At 42.8% G+C, this 26262-nt stretch overlaps 2 protein-coding genes across 4 annotated transcripts in view; one reads left to right on the forward strand and one right to left on the reverse strand.

The window, feature by feature from the left end:
- Positions 1-118: 118 nt before the first annotated feature.
- On the forward strand, positions 119-9162 carry PDCD6 (programmed cell death 6). Of its 3 annotated transcripts, XM_048079565.2 has the most exons (7): positions 364-474; positions 1595-1705; positions 2597-2658; positions 5194-5238; positions 6368-6526; positions 6988-7097; positions 8613-9162. In XM_048079565.2, exons 5-7 carry the CDS (start codon positions 6370-6372, stop codon positions 8709-8711), a joined length of 366 nt encoding a protein of 121 aa, XP_047935522.1. In that variant the 5' UTR covers positions 364-474; positions 1595-1705; positions 2597-2658; positions 5194-5238; positions 6368-6369; the 3' UTR covers positions 8712-9162. The 3 variants fall into 3 exon arrangements, with proteins under 3 accessions (XP_047935523.1, XP_047935521.1, XP_047935522.1); XM_048079566.2 differs by lacking the exon at positions 1595-1705 and having other exon boundaries at positions 119-474; XM_048079564.2 differs by lacking the exon at positions 1595-1705 and having other exon boundaries at positions 325-474; positions 6368-6520.
- Positions 6987-26262, reverse strand: part of LOC106035988 (uncharacterized) — a 39238-nt gene continuing 19962 nt past the window's right edge. Inside the window, exons 10-16 of the mRNA XM_066992684.1 lie at positions 21550-21571; positions 20906-20930; positions 20252-20290; positions 18699-18800; positions 17006-17111; positions 14519-15655; positions 6987-13762 (exon numbers count right to left, since the gene is read on the reverse strand). Of these exons, the coding sequence (XP_066848785.1) occupies positions 13707-13762; positions 14519-15655; positions 17006-17111; positions 18699-18800; positions 20252-20290; positions 20906-20930; positions 21550-21571 (1487 nt within the window). The 3' untranslated portion in view covers positions 6987-13706. The remainder of the gene's footprint in view (positions 13763-14518; positions 15656-17005; positions 17112-18698; positions 18801-20251; positions 20291-20905; positions 20931-21549; positions 21572-26262) is intronic.

The raw sequence follows: 26262 nt of genomic DNA on the forward strand, positions 1-26262 counted from the left end.
TTTGTTTTGAGGTGTGAATAAACTTGGCAGTGGCTAGTTTTCTGGCAAGAGGACGTGCTGGGCTTTATTTCCACAGCGCTGCGGGGCTAACGCGTCCCGTTAACTTCCAGGCTTTGCTGCTCGAGGTTTAAACGGGGCTGGTGCCGCCGTGAGGGGGAGGCGATGGCGGCACCGGGCCCCTCAGCGCGCTCCCCCCTCGGGGGGGCCCCGCCTCCTTCCCGCCCCCTGGCGGCGACGTCGCCCTGGCAACGGGCGGGCGCCGCGCGGCTCCTCCCGCCCTTCAGCGTGGGCGGGGCTTCGGCCGCCTCGCCCAATCCGGTGCCGCCCTGGGTCCTTGAGGCCCCGCCCCGGAAGCGCCGTGCAGTCAGTCGGCTGCCGGGCGGCGGCCATGATGGCGGCGGGGAGTCCGCAGCGGGGCTACGGCGGGGGGGCCGCCATGCCCGAGGCCTCCTTCCTGTGGGGCGTCTTCCAGCGGTGAGGGGCGGCTGGGGAAAGGGGGAGGGCCGGGGGCACAGCGCCGGGGCGGGGCCGGGGCCGGGGGTGCGGGGCGAGGGGCGGCTGTGGGGAGGGGGGGCCTCGGGGGGCCCGCCCGTGCGTGTCGGGGGCCGGCTGCAGGCGCCGAGCCACGCGCGCTGCGGGCCCGGTGCCTGGGTCTGGCAGCAGGAGCGGGCCCTGTGGGGGCGCGGCGGGGGCGGGTCACAGCGCTGGGTGGCCCGATCGTATCGCCGCCGCCGGGCGGGGTCGCGATTGCCGTGTCGTGTTCGGATGGAGTCTAGAGTAGACACCAGCTGGCCGTAAGGAGGATCCACCTCAAGCTCACGTCGTTCTGTGTGTAAAGTGAACGTGCTCTGAGCCGACTGATGATGCTCAGGAGCAGCGTAAGCAGATTGTAACTCTGCTGGGTTTACACGGCAAGGGTTTGGTGGCAGAGGGGCTGCAGGGGCGGCCTCTGTGAGCAGCCCAGCAGCTGCCCCTTGTCAGATCAGAGCCAAAAGGGACCTGCTGCTGGCCAGAGCCGAGCCACTGAGAAACACCGGTTGGGCCTCTGGGAGAGCAGATTTAAGAAAGGGGAAAAACTGCTGCACCACAGCAGCTGGGAGAGAGAGAGGGGCCAGAAAATGAGAAGCAGCCCTGCAGCCCCCAAGGTCAGTGCAGCAGGAGGGGTAGAGGTGCTCCAGGCACCCGAGCAGAAGTCCCCTGCGGCCTGTGCAGAGGCCCCTGGTGGAGCAGGCTGTCCCCCTGCAGCCCATGGGTCCCACACGGAGCAGATCTCCACGCTGCAGTCCGTGGAGGAGCCCCCGGTGGAGCAGGGGCAGGGAGTGACCGTGAAGGAGCGGCGGCGAAGTGTCAGGGACTGACCGCAGCCCCTGTTCCCCCGTACCATTCGGGGGGAAGGAGGTAGAAGAAGGTGGATGGGGGGGGAGGTGGTTTTAGTTTGCTTTTAGTTTCTCACTGCTTTAGTTTCTCACTGCTTAATCTCCCTATGCTGAGTTTATTGTGCCCATGACAGTAATAGGTGAGTGATCTCCCTCTCCTTATCTCAACCCCTAAGCTTTTTTTCATCACAGTTTCTCCGCTCTGTTCTTTTGACTAGGGAAACGAAAGAGCAGCGTGGTGGAGCTTAGGTGCCCGTCAGTGTGAAAGCAGCAAATTGTCACGTTTTCATGAAAACGTCAGCTTAGCTTTTAGTAGCAGCTCATTCAAGGTAAATCCAGTGACAGAATACCTGGAAAAGAAATAGTGAATAAAAAAGGGAATATCTTTTGTTATTATAGTCCATGCAGTTTATGTCTGCACCAAATGCTGTATGTAGTTTGTGCCGTTCTGGAGATGGGGAAGGAGTTTAGTAGAAAGAACGGAAAACCTGTAGAAAAAGACAGCAAGGACCACGGGAATAAAACAGCTTCTGCAGAGGGATCAGCCAGGCAGGCCTGGGAATGGTCGAAACAGAGGGGAAATGAATCGTCACTGGCAGGGCGAAGGTCATCCTGTGAGATGGCGGGAGGCCACCGCCTGCAGGTACCCTTCTGCAGAAGGTGTGCCCGTGCTTCACTGGGCAGGAGCTGCCTGCCTTATTCACTCGGGGACAGAACGCCGTTCTCTAAGGCAATAGATGTGAAGGCTCCAGGGAAGCTGGCACCTCTCGGCGCTTTTTTGTACTTCGAACCCCGGACAGGGGTCAGGGCTTGCAGTAGATTCTTTCCAGTATTTTGCGTGGGTTACGTCAGGGGCCAGCACCTCACTGAGAGAATGCTGGGTGCCAAACCAGGGGCAAAACCAACTTTCTTCTGTGGGCCGTGCCCGACCTGTTCTGCTGTCAAGGTGTGTTTTTGTGTCTCTCTTCGCTCTTAAGTAGGTTTTGCAGTTTTCTCTGTACCTTGTGTCGTGTTCCAGAATGGCCCATCAGTCTGCGGGGCGTGTTTAATTTGCAATAACCATGAATGGTTTACCAAATAAGATTAATCTTTTCATAAAAGTCACTAATTGCATTTTATTTGGTGATTAAGAACCAGAACGTTGAGGTCTTCTGTAACTGAAATCTGTTAATTTCAGCCATTTAAAGTTTGCCGCTCTTTTTTTTTTTTCCTGCCTCCAGGGTTGATAAAGATAGGAGTGGAATAATATCCGATACTGAACTCCAGCAGGCATTGTCCAACGGTGAGTCTGTAGACGAGCACTGAGGTAGTTCGCTGTCAACTTAATGCTAAATTTCGTGTGAGACTGCTTACTTGATGCCAGAATTGTTTTTTGACTGGGGGGGAACATTCCTAATGCCGATTAGTAGCATTTAATCGACAGCAAAAGGCCGAAGGGGAGGAAGGAAGTGGACAATACTCCTGATTTTATTTTATTAATTGTTACTGAGCATACTGGTCCTGCTTTTTGGATTTCAACGGAAATTTTCTGTGTTTGATGCACATTAATAATGCATTACAAACGCAATACCTGTTGTAAACATTACTGATTTGCATGCTGGGGATTAAACGCATGTGCATCCCTTTATTTTTTCCAGCTCTGTTTCCTAGAAAGCATAAATACACACCGTGACTTTTATTCCTCGCTGATCGCTACTGAGCCTTTCCTTTTTGACCAGGGTCGGTGTATGTAACCTGGGCAAAGATCAGATGTTCACAGCCTTTTTACCACACACAGAATCTTTTCAGTCAGTAAGGTGCGGGAAGTGAAGATGGTAATTTTTTTTTAATGATTTTTTATTATTATTTATTTCCTAGTAGAAAGATGCACTCCGAACCTGGTATTAACACTTCTGTGGTGTCTGTCAGTTCTGTTCCGTAACGCTGGAATAGGAACTCGGGCGTGGTCAGATAACTCAGGGAAGCAAAATACAGACAGGATAATTTTTTCCAATAGTCTTTTTTTTTTTTTTCCCTCTGGTGACTCAGAGCGGTTGGGTGTTGCTTTGGGCTTTTTTCTCCCACTCAGTAATCTGAAAAAGAGCGTTTTGAAGCTGTGCACCTTTGAGTTTGTATCGAGTTCCCCCTCTCCTGAGGTTTAAACCCTTCATCCTTCCGGCGTAGCGTGGCTGAGGAGGGCTTAAGCTGGTGGTGTGAGCTGACTGCAGGGCCGCAGGCTGAGAGGCTCCTTTTGTCAGCAATCACCTGACCGAAATAAACGGGGATGGCCCGATTTGGTAAAAACACAGTCTCGTAACTAATTTAGATTTACTAGAATATTTCTGTTTGGTAATATACCTGGTAAATTAAAAGCAATATGCTGTAGCTGCTGCACCTGATTCATAACTAAAATGCTGTTTTGAACAAATACTTCAGCAGCAGCCGAGCTAACTGGGTTAAGCTGCTGTTTTCACATAAAACTCTAGGGTTGTACAAAATGCCTGGCTTCACCTGGCATTGCAAATTTTATATAGTTTAAATATCTTCTCATCTGATCAAATTCAAGGGCGACAGACAGCGATGGCTAACTGAACTCGTCCCTTGTTTGTGGTGCAGGTTAGAGGTTTCCAGGCTTTGCAGATTTGACACATCCCCACCCAATGAACTCGCTGTTAAACGAAACGTTTATCCAGCTGCTAGCCTCCTTCACTCCCAGAGGCGTTACATCTTGTGCGCTCAAGTCACCAACGATTCACTGCAGCCTTTCCCAAATGTGTCCTCTAGCGGGTGGCTGTGTGTGGCTGTCCTGCAGTCTGCCAGGGGCTAAAAGAACGTGAGGTGTTCCTGCACCATCAGAGAGGAGCGCGCAGTTCTCACTGCACACCGAAGTTCCCCCCCGTGCTCCACGCTCAGCTTTTCAACACGTCAGGTTTATGCAAATGGCAGTACGTGTATCAGGGAGGGACTGATGAGCACTTCGTGTAGTTGTTTGCACGATAAAGTCCTGTGCTCCCTTGGCTGTTTATTTTTTTTTCCTGTGCTGACTTGTTAATGACGGTGTCAGGGGAGTGGGAGGAAATGGTCTTTCACTATCTATTGGAACAAGCCAAAATCCGTACAGCTCTTCAGCACTGACTGGAGTTTCTGGGGTTTCCCTGTATGGAATCTGCGTTAGTCTCTTTGAAAATTTCAGCATAAAATAAATTAACTTTCAAACAGTGTTTTTACTTTTTCCGCTGTTCTATTCAGAATTAAATGCTGGCACCCTGTTAATAATTAATAATTTTAGACTTACATATCTCCTGACAAAAATCAAGGGAATCGTTGTTCTCTAAAATACTGCTTGCTCGACCATTTTCAGAGCCATTTTTAATCTCCTCTGCTTCCGTTTCTGTTTATGTGGAAATGGTCGTATGGCCTGGCTGAGGAAGAGTTGTTCTGCCTGCTGCTGCCTCTGCAGATTGACGCTGATAGTTCCTCCTCCGGCAGGAGGAGTTCAGGGCTGGTGTAAGCACCTACTCCCCGGCCTCTTGCTCCAGCAAAGCAGCCAGGTCTCTCCACACAGCTGCACTGTATGGCCCTGCGATGTTAACAACCTGTTTTTTACAGAACCCATCTGTAAAATAAGAAAATAAACACAACTACCTCACAGTGGCTCTGTTGTAATGTACTAGCCCCATGTCATTTAGCTCTGAGTCCACTATTTATATTTCTTACAGAATTTCTTACATTTCTTCTTATTATTTGTATTTCTTCTTTTTTGTTTGCTCGTTGGTCGGTTGCATTTTTTGAGTGTTACTTAAGTCTCGAGGAACTGAGTGAATTCTTTCTGTTTCAGGCACGTGGACTCCATTTAACCCCGCCACAGTCAGGTCAATCCTCGGTGAGTATGGTTGCGCGACGCCAAGCAGACGGGATGCTGTTGGGGTTTGGTCTGTTCAGACGAGCGAGAAAGCCGTCACTCTTGAGTTGTTTCAGGGAAATTGTACAAGTATCAGAGCACCTGCTCAATGTGTGTTTCTGCTGTAATATTAAAAGCATGCTTAAAGGCTTCTTGAACCGGTTAAGAAGCTGGTCTTTGATTGTAAGATGGTATTAAGTTGTCACCTTTTTTTTTTGTCCAGACAGCCCAGTAGTTTTAAGATAAATTGCAATACTGCCCCTTTTGAATAATAAACGAATGCCCTTTGTGTACACGTACACACACTTGCCAAAGTAGCCTGAGAAAATGTTACTCAGATGTTACTCAACTGTTACTGGGGAAAGCGTCAGCTTAAATATTTTAGAGACATCACACAGCTTTGTCTTTGTAATTTGTTTTTGCTAGTTTGCAATTTAATGCCGTGTTCTCCTCTGAAAAGCCCAAGCGGGCTGTACAACGTTGATTTTTTTATAGTCCTAAACCAACTGCCAGTAATAGGGAAGAAAAGGGAAAAATTCAGGAAAGGAAAAAATTCAGGCACAAACCCAATTTTCTGTTGTACAGTTCGTAAGCCCAAGGCGTAAGGTTTTTACTCTGTTTTTAAAAGTTGCTCAGCAGCGGCCAGAAGCCCCTGGCTCTGCAAGGTGCTACTTGTATGAAGGTAACAGTATTGCTAAGTTAAATGCTGAGGGATATTCCAAGGCTTTGGGCAGTCAGCTGATACTGTCGAGCTTTTTGTGAGTCCTTAGAAAAGAGCAAACCCCTTTCTTTTTGTCACTGGATTACAAATCACGCCCTAAATACTTTCAGACTGGAAAGGAAAACACAGGAAAAATAAATACTCTGTGATTCACTCTGATCCTCTTTTATCTTGCTTTATCCTTTCCTCCTTCGATGGACAACTTTTTGCTTTTTTTGGCAGAATTTTCCAAAATATTAGAATCATAGAATCATTACTTGTATTTTAGCAATTTCTTACCTGTTTTCAGTACTTCCCAAAGCACTGGCACTTCCTTCTTAAAATACGAGTAGCTCTTACCGAGTGTTAGAAGAACTGAGGTTTTACATGGGTTTCTTCTTTCTATTTCAGGGATGTTTGACAGAGAAAACAAAGGTGGCGTGAACTTCAATGAATTCACGGGAGTCTGGAAGTACATCACAGACTGGCAGAATGTCTTTCGAACGTATGATAGAGACAATTCTGGAATGATTGACAAAAATGAGCTAAAGCAAGCACTAACAGGTTTTGGTAATTCATTTGTAATTACACTTTCTATGACCGGGTTATGTCATCAAACGAGCTTATTGTCAGGGCTGCCCTGCTCTGACAAAGGTGACTGAAAACAAAAATGACATGGGTGAAATGCAGTAGATGAAGGTAAATTTTAAAGATATTTGTGCCAGAAGCAGGTTTTTTTGTTTGTTTGTTTTAAAATTTATGTTTCCTTTTAAGGACGAAATGAAATGCATGCATCAGTACATGAGTGTGAAACGTTTGTTCTGTCAGTAAAGCGTTAAGTCACTTTAATCCACCGTTCTGTTTACTGTGACTGTGTGTAGTTGTTGTTGAGCACGGTTCTTACTGCATGCACTTCGGCTGAACACCTGTGTTGTGCAGTACAGATATTCAGATGCCCGCTGAACCAGCTGGCTCTTTTCCTAGAAAGGCCGTGGTAATTGAAGCATTTTAAAGGATTTCTCTCTTCCTAGGTTACCGCCTGTCTGATCAATTCTACGATATCCTTATTCGGAAGTTTGACAGACAAGGGAGAGGCCAAGTTGCTTTCGATGACTTTATTCAGTGCTGTGTTGTTTTACAGGTAAGAAAGGAGATGTACTTTTGATGTCAACTGGAAAAAAAAACACACACCTTTTCTTAAACTTCTGTGGTTCCCTTTAATATATTCAGTCTAGAACTTGCTTATAAATAACCATCCGTTTGAAGTATACAAGAGGTGCTAGAAACACCTTAATTTACTGGCCTTCGCTTGTTATCCGTTTGCATCACATGTAAGTAAGCCCCAAACCATTTTTTTGACCTCTTAAATGTTTTTATGGAGTGAAAAAATGTAAAATGGTCTCGGTGCTTTTAAAAGGAAAACATTAAACACAATTTTCATTAGCTTTAATACACACACACTTTTTTAAGAATCTTGGGTGTGTTAAAACTGGAGTGTGTCATGTCCCATGTTGCCCTCTTGAGTGTACGCCAAAATAAAGTTCTCAGAATCTGAATTGCAAGGACTTCTGCATCTCTGTTTAAGGCTCTGATTAAAAAGATTTTGACCTAATAGCTGAATTACCTGGTCTTTTGTCACTGCTGTTTCTGCAGGGGCAGTGGTAGTAAAAGACATTCAAAACAAAACAACAACAAAAATTCCAATAGTAGGAGTGTGTATGTGAATTTATAGAGAGAGGGAACTGCTGTTTTACAGGTACATCCTTCTGTTTAGAAATAAATCACTGAATTACTTCTCACCCTGAGAAATTACAAGCCCTTAAGCACTGATGCTTAAGGTTTCTCTAAGAATCTCTGACTTTTCGGAAACACATGTAAGACTTTGGGGAAAAGTGGACAAGCTGAATTTTAGCAGGCTAGTTAGAGGGATTTTTTTTTTCTTCTTACCCTGGCTGTTGTTGCAACGGTATCCTAGCTATTTTCCTATATGCACCATGAAGAGAAGGGAGTGCTCTTTAAGTAGGAGCTTCATTATTTCCCTCAGTTTTGGTCTTCTCCTTTCAGCTTTACATTTGTAGCCGTAAGTCAAACGCTGCTGCTGAAACATAAGTTGCTTTTATATTAATTTGTAATATGAGCAAATTGTACTTTGTTATAAACTTAAACTCTGCTAAAGAGGGCTTTGAAATTGACCATCATTCAGCTGGTGTTAGTGCAACCATGCTGGTGGTTGTTTTGGTCTGCTGCTGGCACTGCTTTTCATCTCGGGGGAGTTCTGAGGTAACTGAGATATTGATGGTGCACTGAGCAGATTTGGCCAGAGGATGAGACATGGACATGGTACTCATTAGAGTGTCTCCAGATTGTTCCCACCTCCCCGGGAGCCAGCTATACAAAGCTGTCTGGTCTATAAAGAAGTGCCTGGACAGGCGTAGGTGTTGTATCGTAAGATACATCATGAACTCAGGTCTGCTGCACAGCTCGAGCACAAGATGCAGCAAAGAGCTACCTCTAGCACATGACACTGTACAGCGTCTTCAGAGGGCATGGGCAGGAAGCATTCGTACAGCTAGAGAAACCTCAGGGGCAAGCAGAATATCTGGCAGTTTGATTTTACTCTGTGTACCAAAACGTGTGTTGTCTCCCCCTTTTTTAGCGGCTGACTGATGTATTCCGACGTTACGATACTGATCAGGACGGCTGGATTCAGGTGTCCTATGAGCAGTACCTGTCTATGGTCTTCAGCATCGTATGACATTGACAACTTGGAATCCTGCCCTGGCATTGTACAGACTGGAGTTGCCAAATCATCATGTACTGAATCAGATTATCGATGTATTATAATGGATATAATTTCACATTCTTAAATTTTGTACGTTCGTCATCACCTTCAGAATCTGTACTTGAGTTGGTTTTCGTTTTGTATTACCGTAAGATCCGACCACCTCATGCTCACTGTAGTACAGAAAGCACAGAGCCTAGATTTAACTGGTGCAATGTCAAACTTAACTTTCTTCCACATATCCTGCATGGGGAAAAAATGACTCTATAGAAATGCCAAATTAAAATAATGCTTGTTAGTTTGTCAGAGAGTCGAAACTCAGAAGTTGCACAACATGTTTTGCATGTGCCTTACTTTTCTAAGAGGTTAATGTATTAATTTTTAATACAGAATTTAAGGTTAAGTAAAATGTTAGACCAACTTACATAGCCTACTTCACCTTTGTACAATTTTTTAAGGGGATGGTGGGGGTTGTGTTTCTGTATTCCAGTTTTCCGTGGCTCGGGGGTCCCTGCCACTTAACGGGGATGGCCGCTTTGCTTTGCTTTGTATTTTTGCTTTCTAGCTGCCCCTTTCTTTCAGGGTATCCTTGGGGCATCTTCCAACAGAACTGCTTCTCATCTTTGTCCTAATACTGCATCTTCCCCATAATGTTCCCTACAAAAAAACCTCTGGTTCCTCTGGATATAGTTCCCTCTGCTTAGTGTGCTCGTTTACCACAAATAATCCTCCTTTTTGTGGTGAAGCACTCATTTTGAAGTGGCCTTGAGCATCCTCAAAACCTCACCCTCAATCTATCTCACCATTTGCAGATGGAAAACTGAAGCAAAAATTAGTAATTAGGTTCCTGTCACGCACCAGCTCCTGCAGTAACTTTGAAGAAGCAACGTGGAGGAAGCAAAGAGAAGTTACTAAGCTCTCGGAGTACCCTAAGACAATCGTACACCTGCACTACCCAAAGCAATTAAAGCTTACCTGTGGCTGTTACTCGTCAGGACGGGTTACAAAGGTTAACGGCAGCCCCTGGTGACACGTTGGTAACACTTCCTAAACACCTTTATGTTGTGAAATCTGTAGGGAGTGACAGGGGGTCAGGGCAAAGCACTCGGGGCACCCAGAGGGGTGTTTGGCCTCCCAAGGGCGATGGATTGCGTCTGGGAGGTGCTGGGTGAGGTGGGGGGACAGGAACGATGGCAAATGTATCTGCGACCGCTTCAAAAGCCTACGATAAACTGCAGCTAACTTCTTGTTAAGGAGACAAGGGAGAAAGCTTTCCAACAGATACTGCTTGGGCCTTACCTCCCCCGAATGCTATGTGTGTACGTACTGCATGTATTCCTGAAGGGAATAAGAAAGAAATGAGAATATAAAATCCTGAGGGAATAAGAAAGAAATGAGCTCCGTATTTCTGGACTCAAAAGAGCTTTCCCATTAAGAGGCCCCACTAAAAAGAAAGAGCTTCCTCGCTCCTTTCCCAGTAAGGAACTTGTCCCTTTGGATCATACGTCTGACCAAATGAAGTCCAGTAAATCTGGAATCAAGAATAGGTCCAAGCTAACAAAACCAGAACTAAAGCTGGTAGCAGAGAAATTACCCAGGTTGTGGCCCGTGAAGAACGCAGCTTTTTTTTTTTTTCCAGCCAATGTCATCACACAGAACTGCAATTGCTGTAGAACCACTGGAGCTGCCAGCACTTTCTGAGGGAGCCGTGCTGGTGTGGAAAATTACCAGTGACTCTGGACTGGGATGGCTCTCGGCTCAGTGGGAAACACAGATGCTTCTGAAGGTGTGAAAGCAAGTACACCACAGACCAAGCAACCGGCTGAAAGTAGACCAGAGGTCCCTCAAAGCCTGTTCTATCCTGGCTGTTTATCAGTGGCCTTTTAAGGAAAAGCAAAATCAGTTCAAAGGGCTCTGGTGCAGCGTCAAAAATCTTACCTCGGTCCCACAGCCTGTGGTGCCGCTGTATGAATGCTGCACTGAAGGATGGCGAGCACTTGACGGGACGGTGCTCTGCAGACCATCAGTGCCTACCTTGTGAAGATGGTTTCTGAGGCCCTGAAGGACCAGAGCCTGGAGAAACAGGCACAGGCAGAGGACTGATTCTGCGCCAGTCCCGTACTGCACGGGAGCAAGAGAAGGCGGAGAGGTTTCTCAGGCATGAGTAGCCAGAAGCTGACTCAAGGAAATTGGCCAATGCAGGAAAAGTGAAACAGCAGGCGGGCTCAGCTTAGGCAATCCTACTGTAGTAACTGGTAGGATGGCAGAACTCCCAAGACACTTTTGTGGTTTTTTTTTCCCCTCCATGAAGTCCTCTTCTTGTGGACACTGCTGGTCACGTGCCAAAAGGTCAGCAGCCTGGATTTATGCTTTCTTTTTCCTGCTCTCAGCTGAATCCTCCTTTAAAAATGGCAGGGTTGAACTAAGTGAAAACAAGACAGCCAGAACCCAAAGTCACGATCTTTCAGAAGACAAGTTTGTAGGACGAGATGCTGGCTAGACAGAAAGAAGTGAAACAGGCACATTCCCAGGATGGATGCCTCCATCGGCAATGACTGAAAGAGAGACCCTGCAAAAGAAAACACTTCGAGCTGTAAATACCTGTCCCTACAGAGGGAGAGAAGGTGCCACAGAAACCCTCCAAACAAAGCAATGATGCCCAGTACGGCAGTTCTACACAGCCCTGAAAAAATAAACCAACCTTCATTACTCCTGTCACAAGGGCAAACGACCCCTTTGCAGAACTGCATCCTGAAGATGCCTGTCTGTTTCTTCTTGCACTTCACTCGACTACTAGGAAATTGAACTCCACAGAGGAATGTGTTCCTGTCATAATAAAGATACTGCTTGTTTGGCACAAGTCAGCTACACCTGTTTGCTGGTATAGAATACAGGGAAAAAAGCCTCTGAAATCAACTGTGGAGACAACAAATTTGGGAGTGCCAAGTGGCAGAGCCCAGGGCAGTATCAGTACAGACACTGTACACGGCAGCTCTTAATTTTCAAAGCTAGGAGGTCTTTGGAAAGAAGAAAGGTAAAAAGAAAATTAAGGAGAAAGCAGCGATGAAGCTGAAACTGGCTTAGCCAAGTGATTGAAGGAAACTGTAAAGAATACACGGCTGGAAGCACTGGGAGCAGTTGCACGTAAGGGGTAAGACAGGCTTGGAGTGCAAACTACAGGATACCATCAGTTCAGAAAAATCCCTAGATGCTAGTGCCTGTGTAAAAGAACCAACAGAGACACATCAGGAAGTTCACTGATTTTGGTAAAAACTGAAGACAAGCAGTGAAGCAAGGAGCATTTACAAGACTACATGCTCATCTACAGTTCAGGAAGCCTTTAGTACCTCAATGATGAAAGGCATTTCTTAGCTTGCTTACTATTCCAAATTCATTTCAAAATGCAGGAACTGTTTCCCCAAAGCAGGACCCTGTGCAATGAGCAGGAACAGGAACTGTTCCCCAGAACAAAAAATAAGGGAATGTGGAGGAGGAAAGAGCATCCAAGTTGGGAAGAGACCATCCAGCTACTGTAAGGCACTGGAATATCCCAAAGGGAGTCAGAAATGGAGAAAAACGACCTCTCTACAAAGACCCCAGCTGAAAAGGTCGTAACGTTAATTTGCAGAGTTTTTCTACAGTTTCAGATATTTAGTTGCACTACACTTTCTGGAGGAAAGGAAGCAGTGTACAGAAACAAATAATGAAAGTGGATCTTTTCTGATGCGCAACTGAAACAACTGTAGGAGGAGAATTTTAGAGAATCAAATTTATATGCTCTATAATCAACTGCTTTGTTGCCTTTGTGTTCAAATTTACATGTCAAGTTCCAAAGTTACTTTTTGTGCATGCAGTAATATGGCAGCTCATGAAGACAAACCCTACTTCAGCACAGGTATTTAATGTTGCAGGGACAGAGAAATATTCCAGGTGAAGGTGAGAAGAAAAATCATAGTCCATAACACAGCAGTGAAAAGGAAAACAGATGTTGGGGAGTAAACCCCACGTACACTCTATTCGATTATATAAAGCAGACATCTAAAGCTGGGAGTTCATGAACTTACAGCTCAAAAGTGCAGGGAGAAGAAAACATAAGTCTGGCCAACTGGTGATTATTTCTCAGTTAGTATGTCATTTTGATTAATTTTGTAATTTTCCCTATTATTTTAACTAACTGCCTTACAGGTTCTACTACTTCTTAATATGTTGTTGTCAATAAGGAAGAATGAAGAATTTTCTCCTTTAGTATGGATCAATTCAACAAATAGTTTCTAAGTCAATTTGCAACAGTTTCATTCTGAACAGGATAAAAAAGCCTGCCTATCTTGCATGTCTCGTTCCATTCAGCAAAAACAAAAGCAGGTAAAATGCCCCGTTACATAACCATCCCCTAGAACCGATTACATTTTCCTCATACAGCATGGCATTAAGCCAGAGAATACCTTTGCTGCGACACTCACCTTTTGTTATTCTAAACAGAAATGTAGTGTAACAATTTCTAAAAAATATCCAAATTATAAAGCCTTAAATTAATTGACCTTAAATTTGTTTGAAGGAAAGTACACCTGTATTTTCATGTAACAGACCTGTATTTTCAGTGAACATTCTTCCTAAAAAGTTAACATAAAAGCAAACCTTTCTTTTTTCTGAGTGGGAAAGGATGTTAGAAGGGTGATTAGCTTTTTCCTGACAGAGTAACATTAACATATTTTCAAAAAATAACAAAAGATTTTTCTGCAATATACTAAGATATAACAAATACTTTAAAAAAGCCTAAACAAAATAGTGTTCACCTCCTTTATGTGCAAGTTTGTGTTCCAGCTATATTTACCACGTTAAAACGTTGAACTCTACCTCCCTTTCCCCTTCCAAAACCAGTCACACAATCAAATGCAGTCTCTTTCCTGAAAGCCAAGAGATGAAGATGCTTGAATCTGATCACGTTTCCAGTTCAGCTGTTGTCGCTCCTTAATCTTTTCCTCTAGTTTCTACTAGCACATTGGCTAACGTCTGAATATTTATTTCTAGAAAGGGGAGATAAAAGAATGTGAAGTTACTTCTTTTTCATGTTATTTCACATTATAGGGCACAGAGAATGTTGAGATGAAAACATCACTATTCACTAACGTTCCTAGCTGTAGTACCATGCGCATAGTTCACATCTGTCCAAACTCACCCCCACTGATAGCTATCTACCCAACTGCCTTTAAATGTTTTACAATCTATTTCCAAAGCAGAATCCTCTACTTTGAACAGCGTATCACCCTTTTGAACGTTAAGGAGTATTTTTGCAATGCTGGGAAGAGCTACATTTTCATGTAAGAAACCAGCTCTTTGATACCATTTCTGGCTTGCTGTTCCAAGGTGTTTGATCCATTTTGAATACTTTCATCTGTTACAATGCCACCCCAGTTTGGTTCTGCATGCATTCCAATACTTCTTTCTTTATGCCAATACATCCCCTCCCCACCTTCGCCACCCCAGCAGTACAAACTCCCATCATGATATAAGAGGCAAGATGGCCCAGAACAAACATTTCAGTTCAGGAAATTTCTGTGCTATCAATTGTTTCCTCTGACTTACAGCTCTATTTAAATGCCAAGTGGCAAAGCCTCCTCAGAGAGGCAATTACTGCTATTCTTCATCTGATACAGGCGCTGATCAGAATGGACTCTACTCCTCTGAACTAAGCATACTATCTCTGCAGAGCACAATCTTACATTTATTTTAAGCAAGTATGTTGATGTAGCTCATTTTACGAGAACTAACGACAACCTTACTTTGAAGGGCTGGATAATACGGAGCCAACTGCTTGAGCATCCTGGTCATTGCAGGTATATCCTTTCCTCCTAGTCTGTTCAAAGCATTAGGAGCAAGACCAACAGCGTCTTCATCAAACGTCGTATCTGAGCCTCTGAACTGTTGGTTATCTCTGTATGAACCACCGCCAGAGAAGGGATGGTGACGTGAACCCCAATCACTTCTGTAGCCTGACTTCTGATGCCTATATTCTTGACACCTAGTTTCCTGGTTCCAGCTAGAGTCCTGGTTCCACCTGGTGTCCTGATTCCACCTGGAGTCCTCATTCCACCTGGTGTCCTTATTCCACCTGGAGTCCTCATTCCACCTGGAATCCTGGTTCCACCTGGAATCCTGGTTCCACCTGGAGTCCTGGTTCCACCTGAGGTCCTGGTTCCACCTGAGGTCCTGGTTCCACCTGAGGTCCTGGTTCCACCTGGAGTCTTGGTTCCACCTGGAGTCCTGGTTCCACCTGGAGTCCTGGTTCCACCTGGAGTCCTGGTTCCACCTGAGGTCCTGGTTCCACCTGGTGTCCTGGTTCCACCTGGAGCCACCTCTTCCTGAAGAAGCAGAATGTGCAGAAGATGTACAAGAATTCACAGACCCATCACTCCTGTAAGAGGAATAGCTTTGCGAAGGATAGTTTGTTGAGTATCTTCCAGATGAAGGATATGAAGGATTGGGATAGGGTAATCCTTGATCACTTACGCTCCTTGCTTTTGTACATGTTTGTTGGTTCCTCCAATTTGTACCTTCCTCGCCATACGACAGTCTGTTGTCAGGGAGCTTACTTCCTCGCACATCTTTGGACATATATTCTGCTGAGTACTCGCTCACCGAATTTGTCTCATATGAAGAGGCCCCACGGGCTGAATTACTGCCAGCAGCAGATCGGCTGAACTGCCTCAGCCATTCACTGATCCCACTGGCAGGACATCCAGTCTGAAGAGCGAAAGAGTCCCTGAGTGCAGACATCATCGCAAAGTCACTAGGTCTTAGTCCATAGGAAGATGATCCCTCATCACTTTGGTAATTGCGTGAGTTATCAGGAGCAAAAGAATCATCTGCAGCACACTGTTCATACTGAGATGAAGAACCTTGATTCCAGTTAGAATTTCCTAAATAAATAAATAAATTAATAAATAATTTTAAAAGGGCACTATAAGTTGGTAAAATATTAAAATACCAACTGAAAACACAACTATTCAGAGGTTTTATGAAGGGTTCTTCTCACATTTCCTGCCTTTATGTCTTATCTGAGTCCTTGCATCTTTTCACCCCAAATCCTCGTGTCAAATAGGTTAGACAAGGTTTTCACTGGCATGCTCTTCTGAATAATTTTCACATCAACCCATATGGCATGAGACTGGATGTAATCAGAATAGTTTAGGTACCTTTTTTTTGGTTTGTTTTCATTTTTCTTCTAATTCATTAAATACAAGTGGGGCAATTGTTTGCAAAAGAAACTTAATTCATTTTAAGTTCCTTTTGGTCTGACTATTCACTGGGTTAGCAAAGATCAGCCTTTTTTGACTGTGTTTGCAAGGTTAAATAAAATTAAAGAATAGAAGGGGAACAACTGATTTAATCCAATTAATCACTTTAACTAATAAATCATATGAATTCAACTATACTTTGCTTTACTGCCAAAGCATCTTAAAAATCAACCACTGGAATTACCATTTGAAGGCCTCTCAGGTAAGATGTACCTAGAAGAGCTCACAGAGACCAGGATACACTAACTGTATATAAGAACAATTATAAATATTGAAGTTAGCATGTCTCAAGAAGTTAACACTTTTGATGGCAGCATGTGTGCACTGTGGGTATGAAATAAAATGGGTTAGCTAAAATCTCATTATTTCCTTTCAGTGCTCGTTTTCTTATTAAATCTATCAGTTCTGCAGTTTAGAGGAAAAACAAATAGAAAAGATTTACAAAAGTTACAGCCTGTAAATCCTCTAGAGATACAGTCAACCAACAATTTGCCAAAGCTCTACTTTAGCGGCTCACCCTCATGTCCTTTTTTATTGAGTTTCTTTTCACCCTAAGATTTGTGGGAAACAGAGAGAGGCAACTACTTAGCAGGCCAGCAGCCTAAAGAAACAAGCTAAAAATCTCTTTCACTGCATCCCTGACAGAGGTGTTCACTCAATGTAATGTAAGAATGGCAACTACCTCTTTGAAGATGCTTTGACACACCAGCCTTCACACTGAGGGCAGGCAGATGTTACTGCTTGGGTTTCCAGTAACCTCTGTTTCTGTAATACTATGCAATGAGACAGAGCGTTCTTAGTCAAGGTTCAAGTCATGAAGGCTTTAGAAAAAGGTACCCTGAACTGTCTCAGAGGAAAGGGCACACGGTTCTCTAGTAAAGAAGTGCTATGACTGGCCATAAAAGCAAATTTTTGCAATTTACACAGTGTTAAGAACAGACTTAAGGTAGTCGAACAACGTGCCTACATTACCTTTGGATTTTCCATATGGCTTATACAGTTTTGGGATGCTTTTTCTTGCTGGAAATTCATCTTGAGATATTGACATCAGTGGCCTCAGACTGTTGGTATAATTAACCTATATAAAACACAAGGTCAGAATGTCTGTTTTTAAACTAAAATCTTGAGCATTCAAACCAAAAAAAAAGCAATTTCCCCATAAAAAGTTAGTAGAGTACAGTTTTAGGTGACAGCAAACTCCATACGAAGGACGTTTTGCTCTGTTCACTATTAACACACTGAATTAAAATTTTAAAAATTGTTTTTTTTAAGAGGTGTGTCTCTGGAGAAGAGAATGAGGTGCCTGGGGGCAATGACAATATCACCTGGTTCAAATTTCTATACTGCCCCACAACCTTCAACATCACCTGGCTAAAATATAAAACTGGTATATATGCAACTCCTGTCTCTAGCTGGGGAATGCAGAATGGAAGGCTCAGCTACTGCCTGACATTAAAAAACAACAATTTTAACTACCTCATGAGACCTGCAGTTTATTCACATATCAGAATATGGCATAAATAGGAAATACAAGAACCAAAATACTGCAGAGCTCACGTGTCAGCCACTGTTAATTCAGCTTGCTTTCAGCCAGCCTCCAGCCCCTTCCTTTTTGTGAATCTTTTTCAAAGCCCTCTCCTATTTTCAGTTCCAGCATAATTCATCAGGTTTTAAATGATTTCAAGAGAATCCAGACTGGGCACTTGCATGCTTCCTTTATTGTTTTCAAAAGAGTTCAGTCTTTAAACTTGTCCAGAAGCATTCTGTATTTTTCAGCAAATATCATGATAGGAACAGCAAAAAGAAAAGTAAAGAATCACCTTCAAACTACTAATTCCCTAGCAGGAAGTCAGAAAAGCTAAGCTTCAAGCTGATGTCATCTAACAAGTCAGCTGACTCCTGCTCTATTAGTAGGCTTTGGTGAGCATGACAATTTGAGAGTGTAGCTGTCAAAAAGGTAGTGGCATATGCCACAAGTGCTCAAAGACAGTGCCCATAGCTCAGCTGATACATGTTAATGCCTAAGAAACCACTCTGAAATATCTTTCAGAAAAACACATGCTGAATTTTATGAACTAGTAGCTGCCAGATTCTGGTCAGTCTTCTGACCCTCTTTTTCTACAGGTATTCAGTTTTTATGCAAAGAAGCTGTGAAGGCTTTCAAGGGCCAACAGAAACAGCAGGAACATCTTGCCTACCTTATTCAGTCCTAAGAGATTAAAACTCTCAAATGGGACAAGAGCTGCAGCTCACCAGTAAATACAGATGCCCACAGAAGCAAGAAGCAACACTTTCGGGTAATAGATAAAAGCCTGATCAACCTTAGTAGAAAAGCTATCAAGTGAGGGACCACATGCAATGGAAGGATGACAGACATCATAAAGCAAAATGGAGCACAAAACAGAGGGGGAAACATGTGCAAAAATAAAACAAAATAGATGGAAGGTGATGAAGAACTAACAGAAATGTGCAAAGCAATTAATGTATTTGGTACTTCAAAACTGTAGAAATATTTTAAGTGCATAATAATTTAAGTAAATTTAAGGGGTTTTGACCTATGTCTGAACTGTTCCACTTTAGCAGGTCGTTAACATAACTAGTTCAACCACTTCTTTCCTCCCAGTGGTAAAATCACTACAACTCTGGTCAAGATTTATTTACTTACTGCTGCTTTCTTTTCACAAAATGACTTTAAAGCTTCCGTAAGTTCCTGTGTAATGTGAACAACGAGTGTTGCTTCTGAGTCTGAGGTGATGTGAAAAGTCTCCTGTTGAAAAACGTGGTAAGAATTGCTAGCTCATTAGGATGCCAAAGGGTCACCTACACAAACAGACCAGCTATACTTTGATTTTGGTGTAACCAAGGTTATACTATTAGTTTATATATAACACATACACGTATACATCCATACACACACATACATGAAAAAATAAAATTGCGAACATAATTATGGCCTGGTAAGAGGTAAGACATCATCCTTGATTCTGTGGCAATCCCATACTATCAGTCATGAACATTCCGTGGCAGATGGAGAAGGGCACAAGTCCTAAATTTACGGTGTCTGTGTAGAAAACTGAATAAAAAGTAAACTTCAGCAGCTTCATCAAATGCCTTTGATTCCCTCATTTTAGTAATAGTAAGATGAAAGTTTTTACTATGATTTTCCTATGTATAATTTTGGGAGCCAAAGATATCAAAATATATTGATATAACTATATAAAGCACAGAACAGCTATGTTTACCTGTGTTTTTAATGTTCAGTCAGAAGGATTAGTAAGTATATGAAGTTGTACGTTTTGATAATTGATTACAGAAAGTTACAAGAACATAGGTAGTCTTATGCCACAAGGAATAGATGTGATACCTCTCCATTAGACATAAGCCAGTAACTGTATACCAAGCATTTTTGGTAGTTTACTGATTATCCCTACATTGTTTTTTCTATACCTCTTCCTAAAGTCATAAGTAACCATAGACTAAAAGATAAAAAAAAAAAAGGCTGAAAGAGAAAAAACGCTCTTCAGACAGTAGTGAAGCACACATCTCACAACAGTCTACTTGTGATTTCAGAGCAGAAACAAGCAATTCAGACTCGAAATGAAATCTTGCAATTGCCTTAGGTACAGTATTCAAGAGAAGACGACTTTCATGGAATAAAAAGGCAAAGACACATGGTCAGATATTTCCACAACATAAACCTAAAAGGCAAAGCAAGGTTTATTATGCCACTGACAACAGCAACTGAACAGATAAAACTTCTCCACCCCAACAACAACTGTGCTCTAGTATAATCCAGTTTCACGTGGCTGTCCAGTTCTGCTGCAGCAGCACTAGCCACAGTACCACAGGCAGCAAGAACCGGCTGGCTCGGGTCCTTCAGCATATCACCAACCCTAGGAGGTAGATACGGGCAGCCAACAGCACGTGAGCAACATCAGCACTGCTAATGCTGATTGTCAGCGTGGCTCCTCAGCAAAGGGAAGAGGGAACAGAGGGAGAGCTCAGATTTAATCCGGCATGCTGTTCTCAGCCAACGTTAAGCTACAGCTTCACTACCTTTTCAAAGAGCAAAGTCCACGAAAATGTACCTTAGAAATTAATGTTGTGGTCAGATGAGTTTGAGCACTAATCAACGGCTCCTTCACAATATTCACTGCTTCACACAAGTGAAACTCCGCAACTGTTCAGACTTACCACATTCTTATTCTATATACGTACCAAGAACTCTAAAGCTTTCTGCTTCCGAACAGGATCATTCTGTGGGATTGGGGAAGAAAAAAATTACAAGATTGAACTCTACAGTGTTTGTTGCACCATCTTGTACAAAACAAGAAGGTTTACAACAAAAGTCAACCCAAATGAAAGATAGTATTTTTAGGTCACAGCTGCAAACGTGCAACATTAGGCCTCAACAGCCCAGTGCTGCTTAAGAGAGGCACTAGAGAGTTTAGGGTTTAACCTCTGAATTAGAAAAAAAAAAAAAAAAAGATGATAAATCTTCAGTATAGAACAACCAAACCTTCAGCATAGAACACCTCTGATCTGAAGAGGGGCATGGCAGTGGAGACTGCAGCATAGCTTGGGAGATTTGGCTTACAGACACTGGGCTTCAGACTCTGTGATTTTAAACAGTAATTATGTGAGCTAAGGTGGGTCAGCATCCTGGTGTATGGTATTAATTTCCCTTGTGCTGTGATGAACACAAAACTCCAGTCGTTAGGTCAGTTATTTTGCTTCTGGGCTAATATTAATAAAAAGGCAAATGAAGCCAAAGAGAAAAAGCTTTTCAGAAAACAAAAAAAAAAAAGGCAAAGCAAGTATAAAAAAACTGCTAGAATACAAGGCACTTGCTGAATTACTACCTCTACATACCTCATGCTTATGATCATCTTCCCACCTTAAAAAGAAAGAAATATTAAGATGCATTCTAAAGATTACTAAAAAGTTAAGCTTCCTTTTTGTATCTAGGATCAAAATATTTACATTTCCAAATTTATCTAACTTACCAATGCATGATATATTTTCCTATAGCATATCTAAAGTATTTTATTTCTTAAAGGTCTTTACTCTGGATCTCAGAAAACAACAGTAGTACTGACGAACTTTACACATCAGCTAAAGGAGGTGACTGAAGTAATGGTGGTGTTTTTTTCCTTCCTTTACGAACAGGGTTGCCTTTTCTACAACTTAGGCAATGTCATCCCAGAGAAAGTGATAACACCTTGACGTTTGAATTGCAATGTCTTTGTGCATGAGTACATCAGACAGTTATTGAACTGCATAACCAGTACAATATTTCTAAAGTCATAGCTACTTATAAACTGAATATCAAATTTTATTTCAGGTTACTTCCTCACAGACAGAAAGCAACAATTTACACAAGATGAAGAACTACAGTGGAAAAACGCTACATTTTCCCCATATGTGACAAAGTTTGTTACAGATCTAGTTAGTAAGTAAAGTGATCTCGTTAAAAAAATCCCTTTCGGTTCCCCCTGTGGAGGTTGTATTCTCACCTTGCTTTCTTCTTTGATGGGGCTAGAAAATTAAAAAGAATCATTAGCACCATCATAGGGTTTCCACCGTATTACTGCAATAAAAGCATTACACAAACCAAACTGTTATTGTCCCTAGAGTGGCTGCAGCGTTTTAAAGGACTAATAATCTTTCTTGCCAGTACAGTCTATAAGGATGAGGAAGGAGGGAAAGAAAACTAGGTAATCTGTTTAAGACAGTAGCTGTGCCTCAGAGAGTCAGCTACTGCATCGTACGTAACTTTGCATTTCTTAAGGTGTTCCAGGATAAGCAACAGGACAAGTTATAATTCTCAAGACAAATGACATATTTGCCCCTAAAATACGTAGCTGAAAGACTCATGTTCCTGTCTTTTGACCACCTGTTGTTGAACAAATGCTGATGAGTTACAACTAGTTGCACTGTAGGTCCCCAAAGCTTTCTGAACTTCAGGAGCAAAAAAGTCTGCCACCATTTCATAGAAGATATCCAGTGAAGCAAGAATCATGGAATCATTGCCTTCATTGCAACTTGTGAATATTGACATTTGTTCTTTCCCTGTGTGCCTTCAAGTCTGGCTTTTTCTCTGTAGCCATATTTTGGAAGCAGAAGACAGTAATTAGATCACATCCTTAGCTGCTGCCTTCTCTAAGTTAATCAAATCCAGTTCCCTGAAGCTGTTCTCCACATTATATGAACCAGTCCTTGCATGATCTTTGTAGCTGGTGAGTCTTCTGCTGACTGTTTCACCAAAAATTCACCAAAATTTCTCATGTCTACACGACACTGTTCCAGAAGTGGCTTTAATGAGTTCTGAGAAGAAGGGAATAAACACTTCTCTCAGTCTGCTGCCTACACTCCTGCTAACGCAGTCCAGTATGCTGTTAGCCTTCATTACATCCCGAGTGCATTGCTGATCTGTGTTCATATCGCTGTACATCAAACCCTGCAGGTTCTTAAGATCTGCTCCCTAGCCCAACAGCATCCAGTTTGTATCCAGCAGGGTGTTGCTCCACCCCCAATGTAAGACTTCACATGTAATTGGTTTCTGACAGCCCATTTCACCAGGTTGTTGAGATCCCTCTGAACGGCAGCTTTGCTCTAGCACATACCAGGCATTCCCCTCAGTTTGATGTCACCTGCAAATTTGGCAATGGTATATTCTATCCCATTATCCAGGTTGTTAATGAGCATGTTAAACACTGCTGACACCAGGATCAGCCACTGAGGAGTGCCACTAGTAAGCAACCAGCACACTTAAAATCACTGACAACCGCTTTCTGAATCCAACCATTCAGACACCTTTTATCCATGGTGTAGTAGTCTTACTGTATCTCCTCAATTTGGCTACAAGAACACTAAGTGAGACTGTTTTGAGAGCTTTGCTGAAGTTAAAATGACATCCATCCCTCCTTCCGTGTCCACAGAGCCAGCCCATGCCATTGCAAAAGGCAATCAGGTTGGTCAAGCCCGGTTTCTCCTTGGTAAATCCACACTGGTTGTTCCCAGTCACCTTCTTGACCTTCACACACCAGTAAACGGCGTCCATAAGGACCTGCCCAATAATTTTTATACAGTCTGGGTCAGCCTGTAGCCACACACTTTACTTTTGAAGCTAAGCACGTTTGTTGATTCAGATCACCAAAGAACTCCTCTGATCACCACAACCTCAGAGACTTTGGACAGCAGCTCCCCCAACACCAGAAGTACCCCATTTTGTCCCGTGGACTTGCACGTGCTCAATCTGCCATTCCCTAAAGTGACCCTTCTCTACAGTGGGTAATGCCATTGTCCCCTAGGCTTTACAACTATGCACAAAGCCCTGAGAGCAGACTTTGTCAGTAAAGACGAAGACAAAGAAAGCAATAACTAACTCAGCCTTTTCCATGTTCTTTAACGCTAGGTTACTTGCTCTGTTCAGAGCAGGCCACATCTTTTGCTGCTATCAGACCTGCAGAAGCCTTCCTTTTGACCTTCAGATTCCTTTCACCACCAAACAAGCTTTGCCTTCTTAATTCCACCCCAAATTCATCTGGAATGCCTATACAGTTCTTCGTGTCAGCCTGCCTCTGATTCTGTGTGCTTCCTCTTAGCATTTAAGATCAGTTAGGAGTTCTCTGTTCAACCACACCAGCCACCTGTTATGCCTCTCTATATTCTCACAGAGCAGAATGGATCATCTCTTTTCCTTAAGAAGGTTCTCCTCGAAGACTGATTATCTCTTTTAGGTGTCTTTTCCTTTCCAGGCAGCCTCTCAAGGGATCCTGGATCAGTTTTCTGAAGAAGATGAAGTCTCTTCTCCTGAAGCCCACAGTCAGTAGCCTGGTACTTGGCTTCCTCATTCCCCTGAGGATTTTAAACTGTGTCATTCCATGATCTGCCTATGGATAATATGTTCCAGTGTTGTACTGCCCTCTAGGAAAGAAATTTTTCCTAAAGCCTCTCAAAATGCCACTTGTGGCTGCAATCTTGTTACATTGCCTGCAGTTACCAACCACTTTGTCATCTTTGGAGCAGTCTACACATACTTGAAGGGCAGTTACCAGATCAGCCCTTACCCTCCTCTTTCGCATCTAGACAAGCCTCTAATCCTTGTCCTAGGTTCATTCTCTGACCCGAGTATCTCCACAGCCCTCCTCTCCAATTTCTCCATCTTCCCCTTGAAGCAGAAGGAACAAAACTAGATGCAGTATTCTAAGTTTGGCCTTACCGGTATCAAATAGTGGGGAATACGAATGTTCACCAGTCTGCTGCCTGTGCCCACCTGAAGTGTCACAACATGACATTTGCCTTACGTGAAATGAGAGCGTTCTGTTGGCTCATATTCAGCTTGGCATCCACCACAGCCACCGACACCTTTTTAGCTGACTGCAGTCTGTCATTTCCTATCCTGTACTGACGCATGGAGTTATCACTTCCCCACTGAAGATACAGACAAGCTTCTCCAGTTATCTGCTCTAATTTCAAGTACGCAATAACTTAATAAATCTGTGGATTTCTTTCCAGTTTCCAGCTGTATTCTGTAGTAGCAGTAATAGTAGTTTTTAGAACGAAAAAAATTGATGCAGGCAGATTTCAGAGATTAAATTAGATCAGAAATTCATGTGCTATAGTACCACATTGTGCTTACGCATACCCTCATACTTCTTAAAAGAACGTTATAAGGCTTTCAGGCTCATCAACTCTTTACTTTGAGTAACTGATTACTGGAATTACCTTAACATGATATAATTTTTAATTTGAAGCTCAAGACAAAATACAGATCATCTTTCTTTAGAAAATAAAGAAAATTTTAATTGAAGAAAAGCAACAAACCAATCCTTCCAAGGCATCTCATATATATATAATATATATATATATATATATAACAGTATCTTGGTTTTGCATATGATCTCTGCAGCTGCCAAAATTTGGTGTTAATGTCTGTTTTGTCACTGACAAAGTAGTACATGCCACCAGATGGCATCTCCTAATTACATCCTCAAACTCACTCTTGCTGGTAGAAGGGAGCTTTGAAGCTGGAAGTCATTCTCCAACAATACAATCTACTCTAAACACACAGACGTGTTAAACCAGTAAGCATGATTCCCTTCTAAATAAGTAGAGCGGTTTTATTTTGGAAAGAACTTGATGTTGTCTTTATCACCTAACCAAAGCAGAATCTAATACTGTACAGCACAACACTTCACTCACTTAAGCCAGTTAACTCTTCTCTGTTTGCTGCAGTTCTTCATATTCTGTAGGATCACTTTTTGTTGTTGCTGTTTGTTTTGGGTGTTTCGGTTTGATACCTGATCACCTCTTTTCAGTTTTACAGTAGTCAATAGGCACTGATGTCAAATACTATGAAGTCCATACCACCTTCCTCAGGTTACAATCCTGCTTGCCTGAAAGATGATTATCACCTATGTTGTCCCTCAGTTACTAGGAATCTGGATCATCTTTTCTCTGAAATTTTAAAAATCTTTACAGATTATTCTAGAAGATGAACTTTCAGTACTACACCTTCTACATTATAAAGAAGAAAAGGAACACACTTTCCATAAGATTCCCATACAAAGACAAGATGTTAACAACATTCATCCAAATTCACACACGGAAAGGTAGGTAGGTCTTACAGGACACCTTGCTAAAAAGCTCTACGCCAGGATTCTGACCAACAGTACAGATTAGTGATTACAACACAAATAGTTCTAGAGGTTTTAGAACTCACTCATAAAGTTTATTCTAAACTGAGAATTACTGGACTAGATTACTGGGTCACAGTCCATCTCCTTCACAAAAGAGACACAGAATTTCTTCAGGTTGGCACTATTAAGCACCATTGCACATCTACAGTAACAAAAGATAACCCAAACATACTGTATGGAGTGAGGATGCTGTTTTTATGTAGGTGGGGGTTGTTTTCCATTGCTCATTCCAATGAACTTGCTAAAGAACTATAACTTCCACTTTTAGCAGTGATTCAGGGCCGATTTTTACGTCTTTTAATGACTGGAATGAGGTGGAGAAGGCTTATTCAGAGAAACCCATCAAACACTATGTTTCCATACTTTTTCATTCTTTCATTAGCAATTACTGTAGTTATCTAAAATACCTCCAGAAGCAAGCAGTTAAAAAAACGTCTAAGAAACATTGCAAGTCTGACAATTCCTTCCTTTCCTCATTTCATATTCACAAAAATTGGAAAATCTCTGAAAACAAGACATTTTGTA

Source organism: Anser cygnoides, chromosome 2 (assembly GCF_040182565.1).
Source record: "Anser cygnoides isolate HZ-2024a breed goose chromosome 2, Taihu_goose_T2T_genome, whole genome shotgun sequence".
Classification (NCBI taxonomy): domain Eukaryota; kingdom Metazoa; phylum Chordata; class Aves; order Anseriformes; family Anatidae; genus Anser; species Anser cygnoides.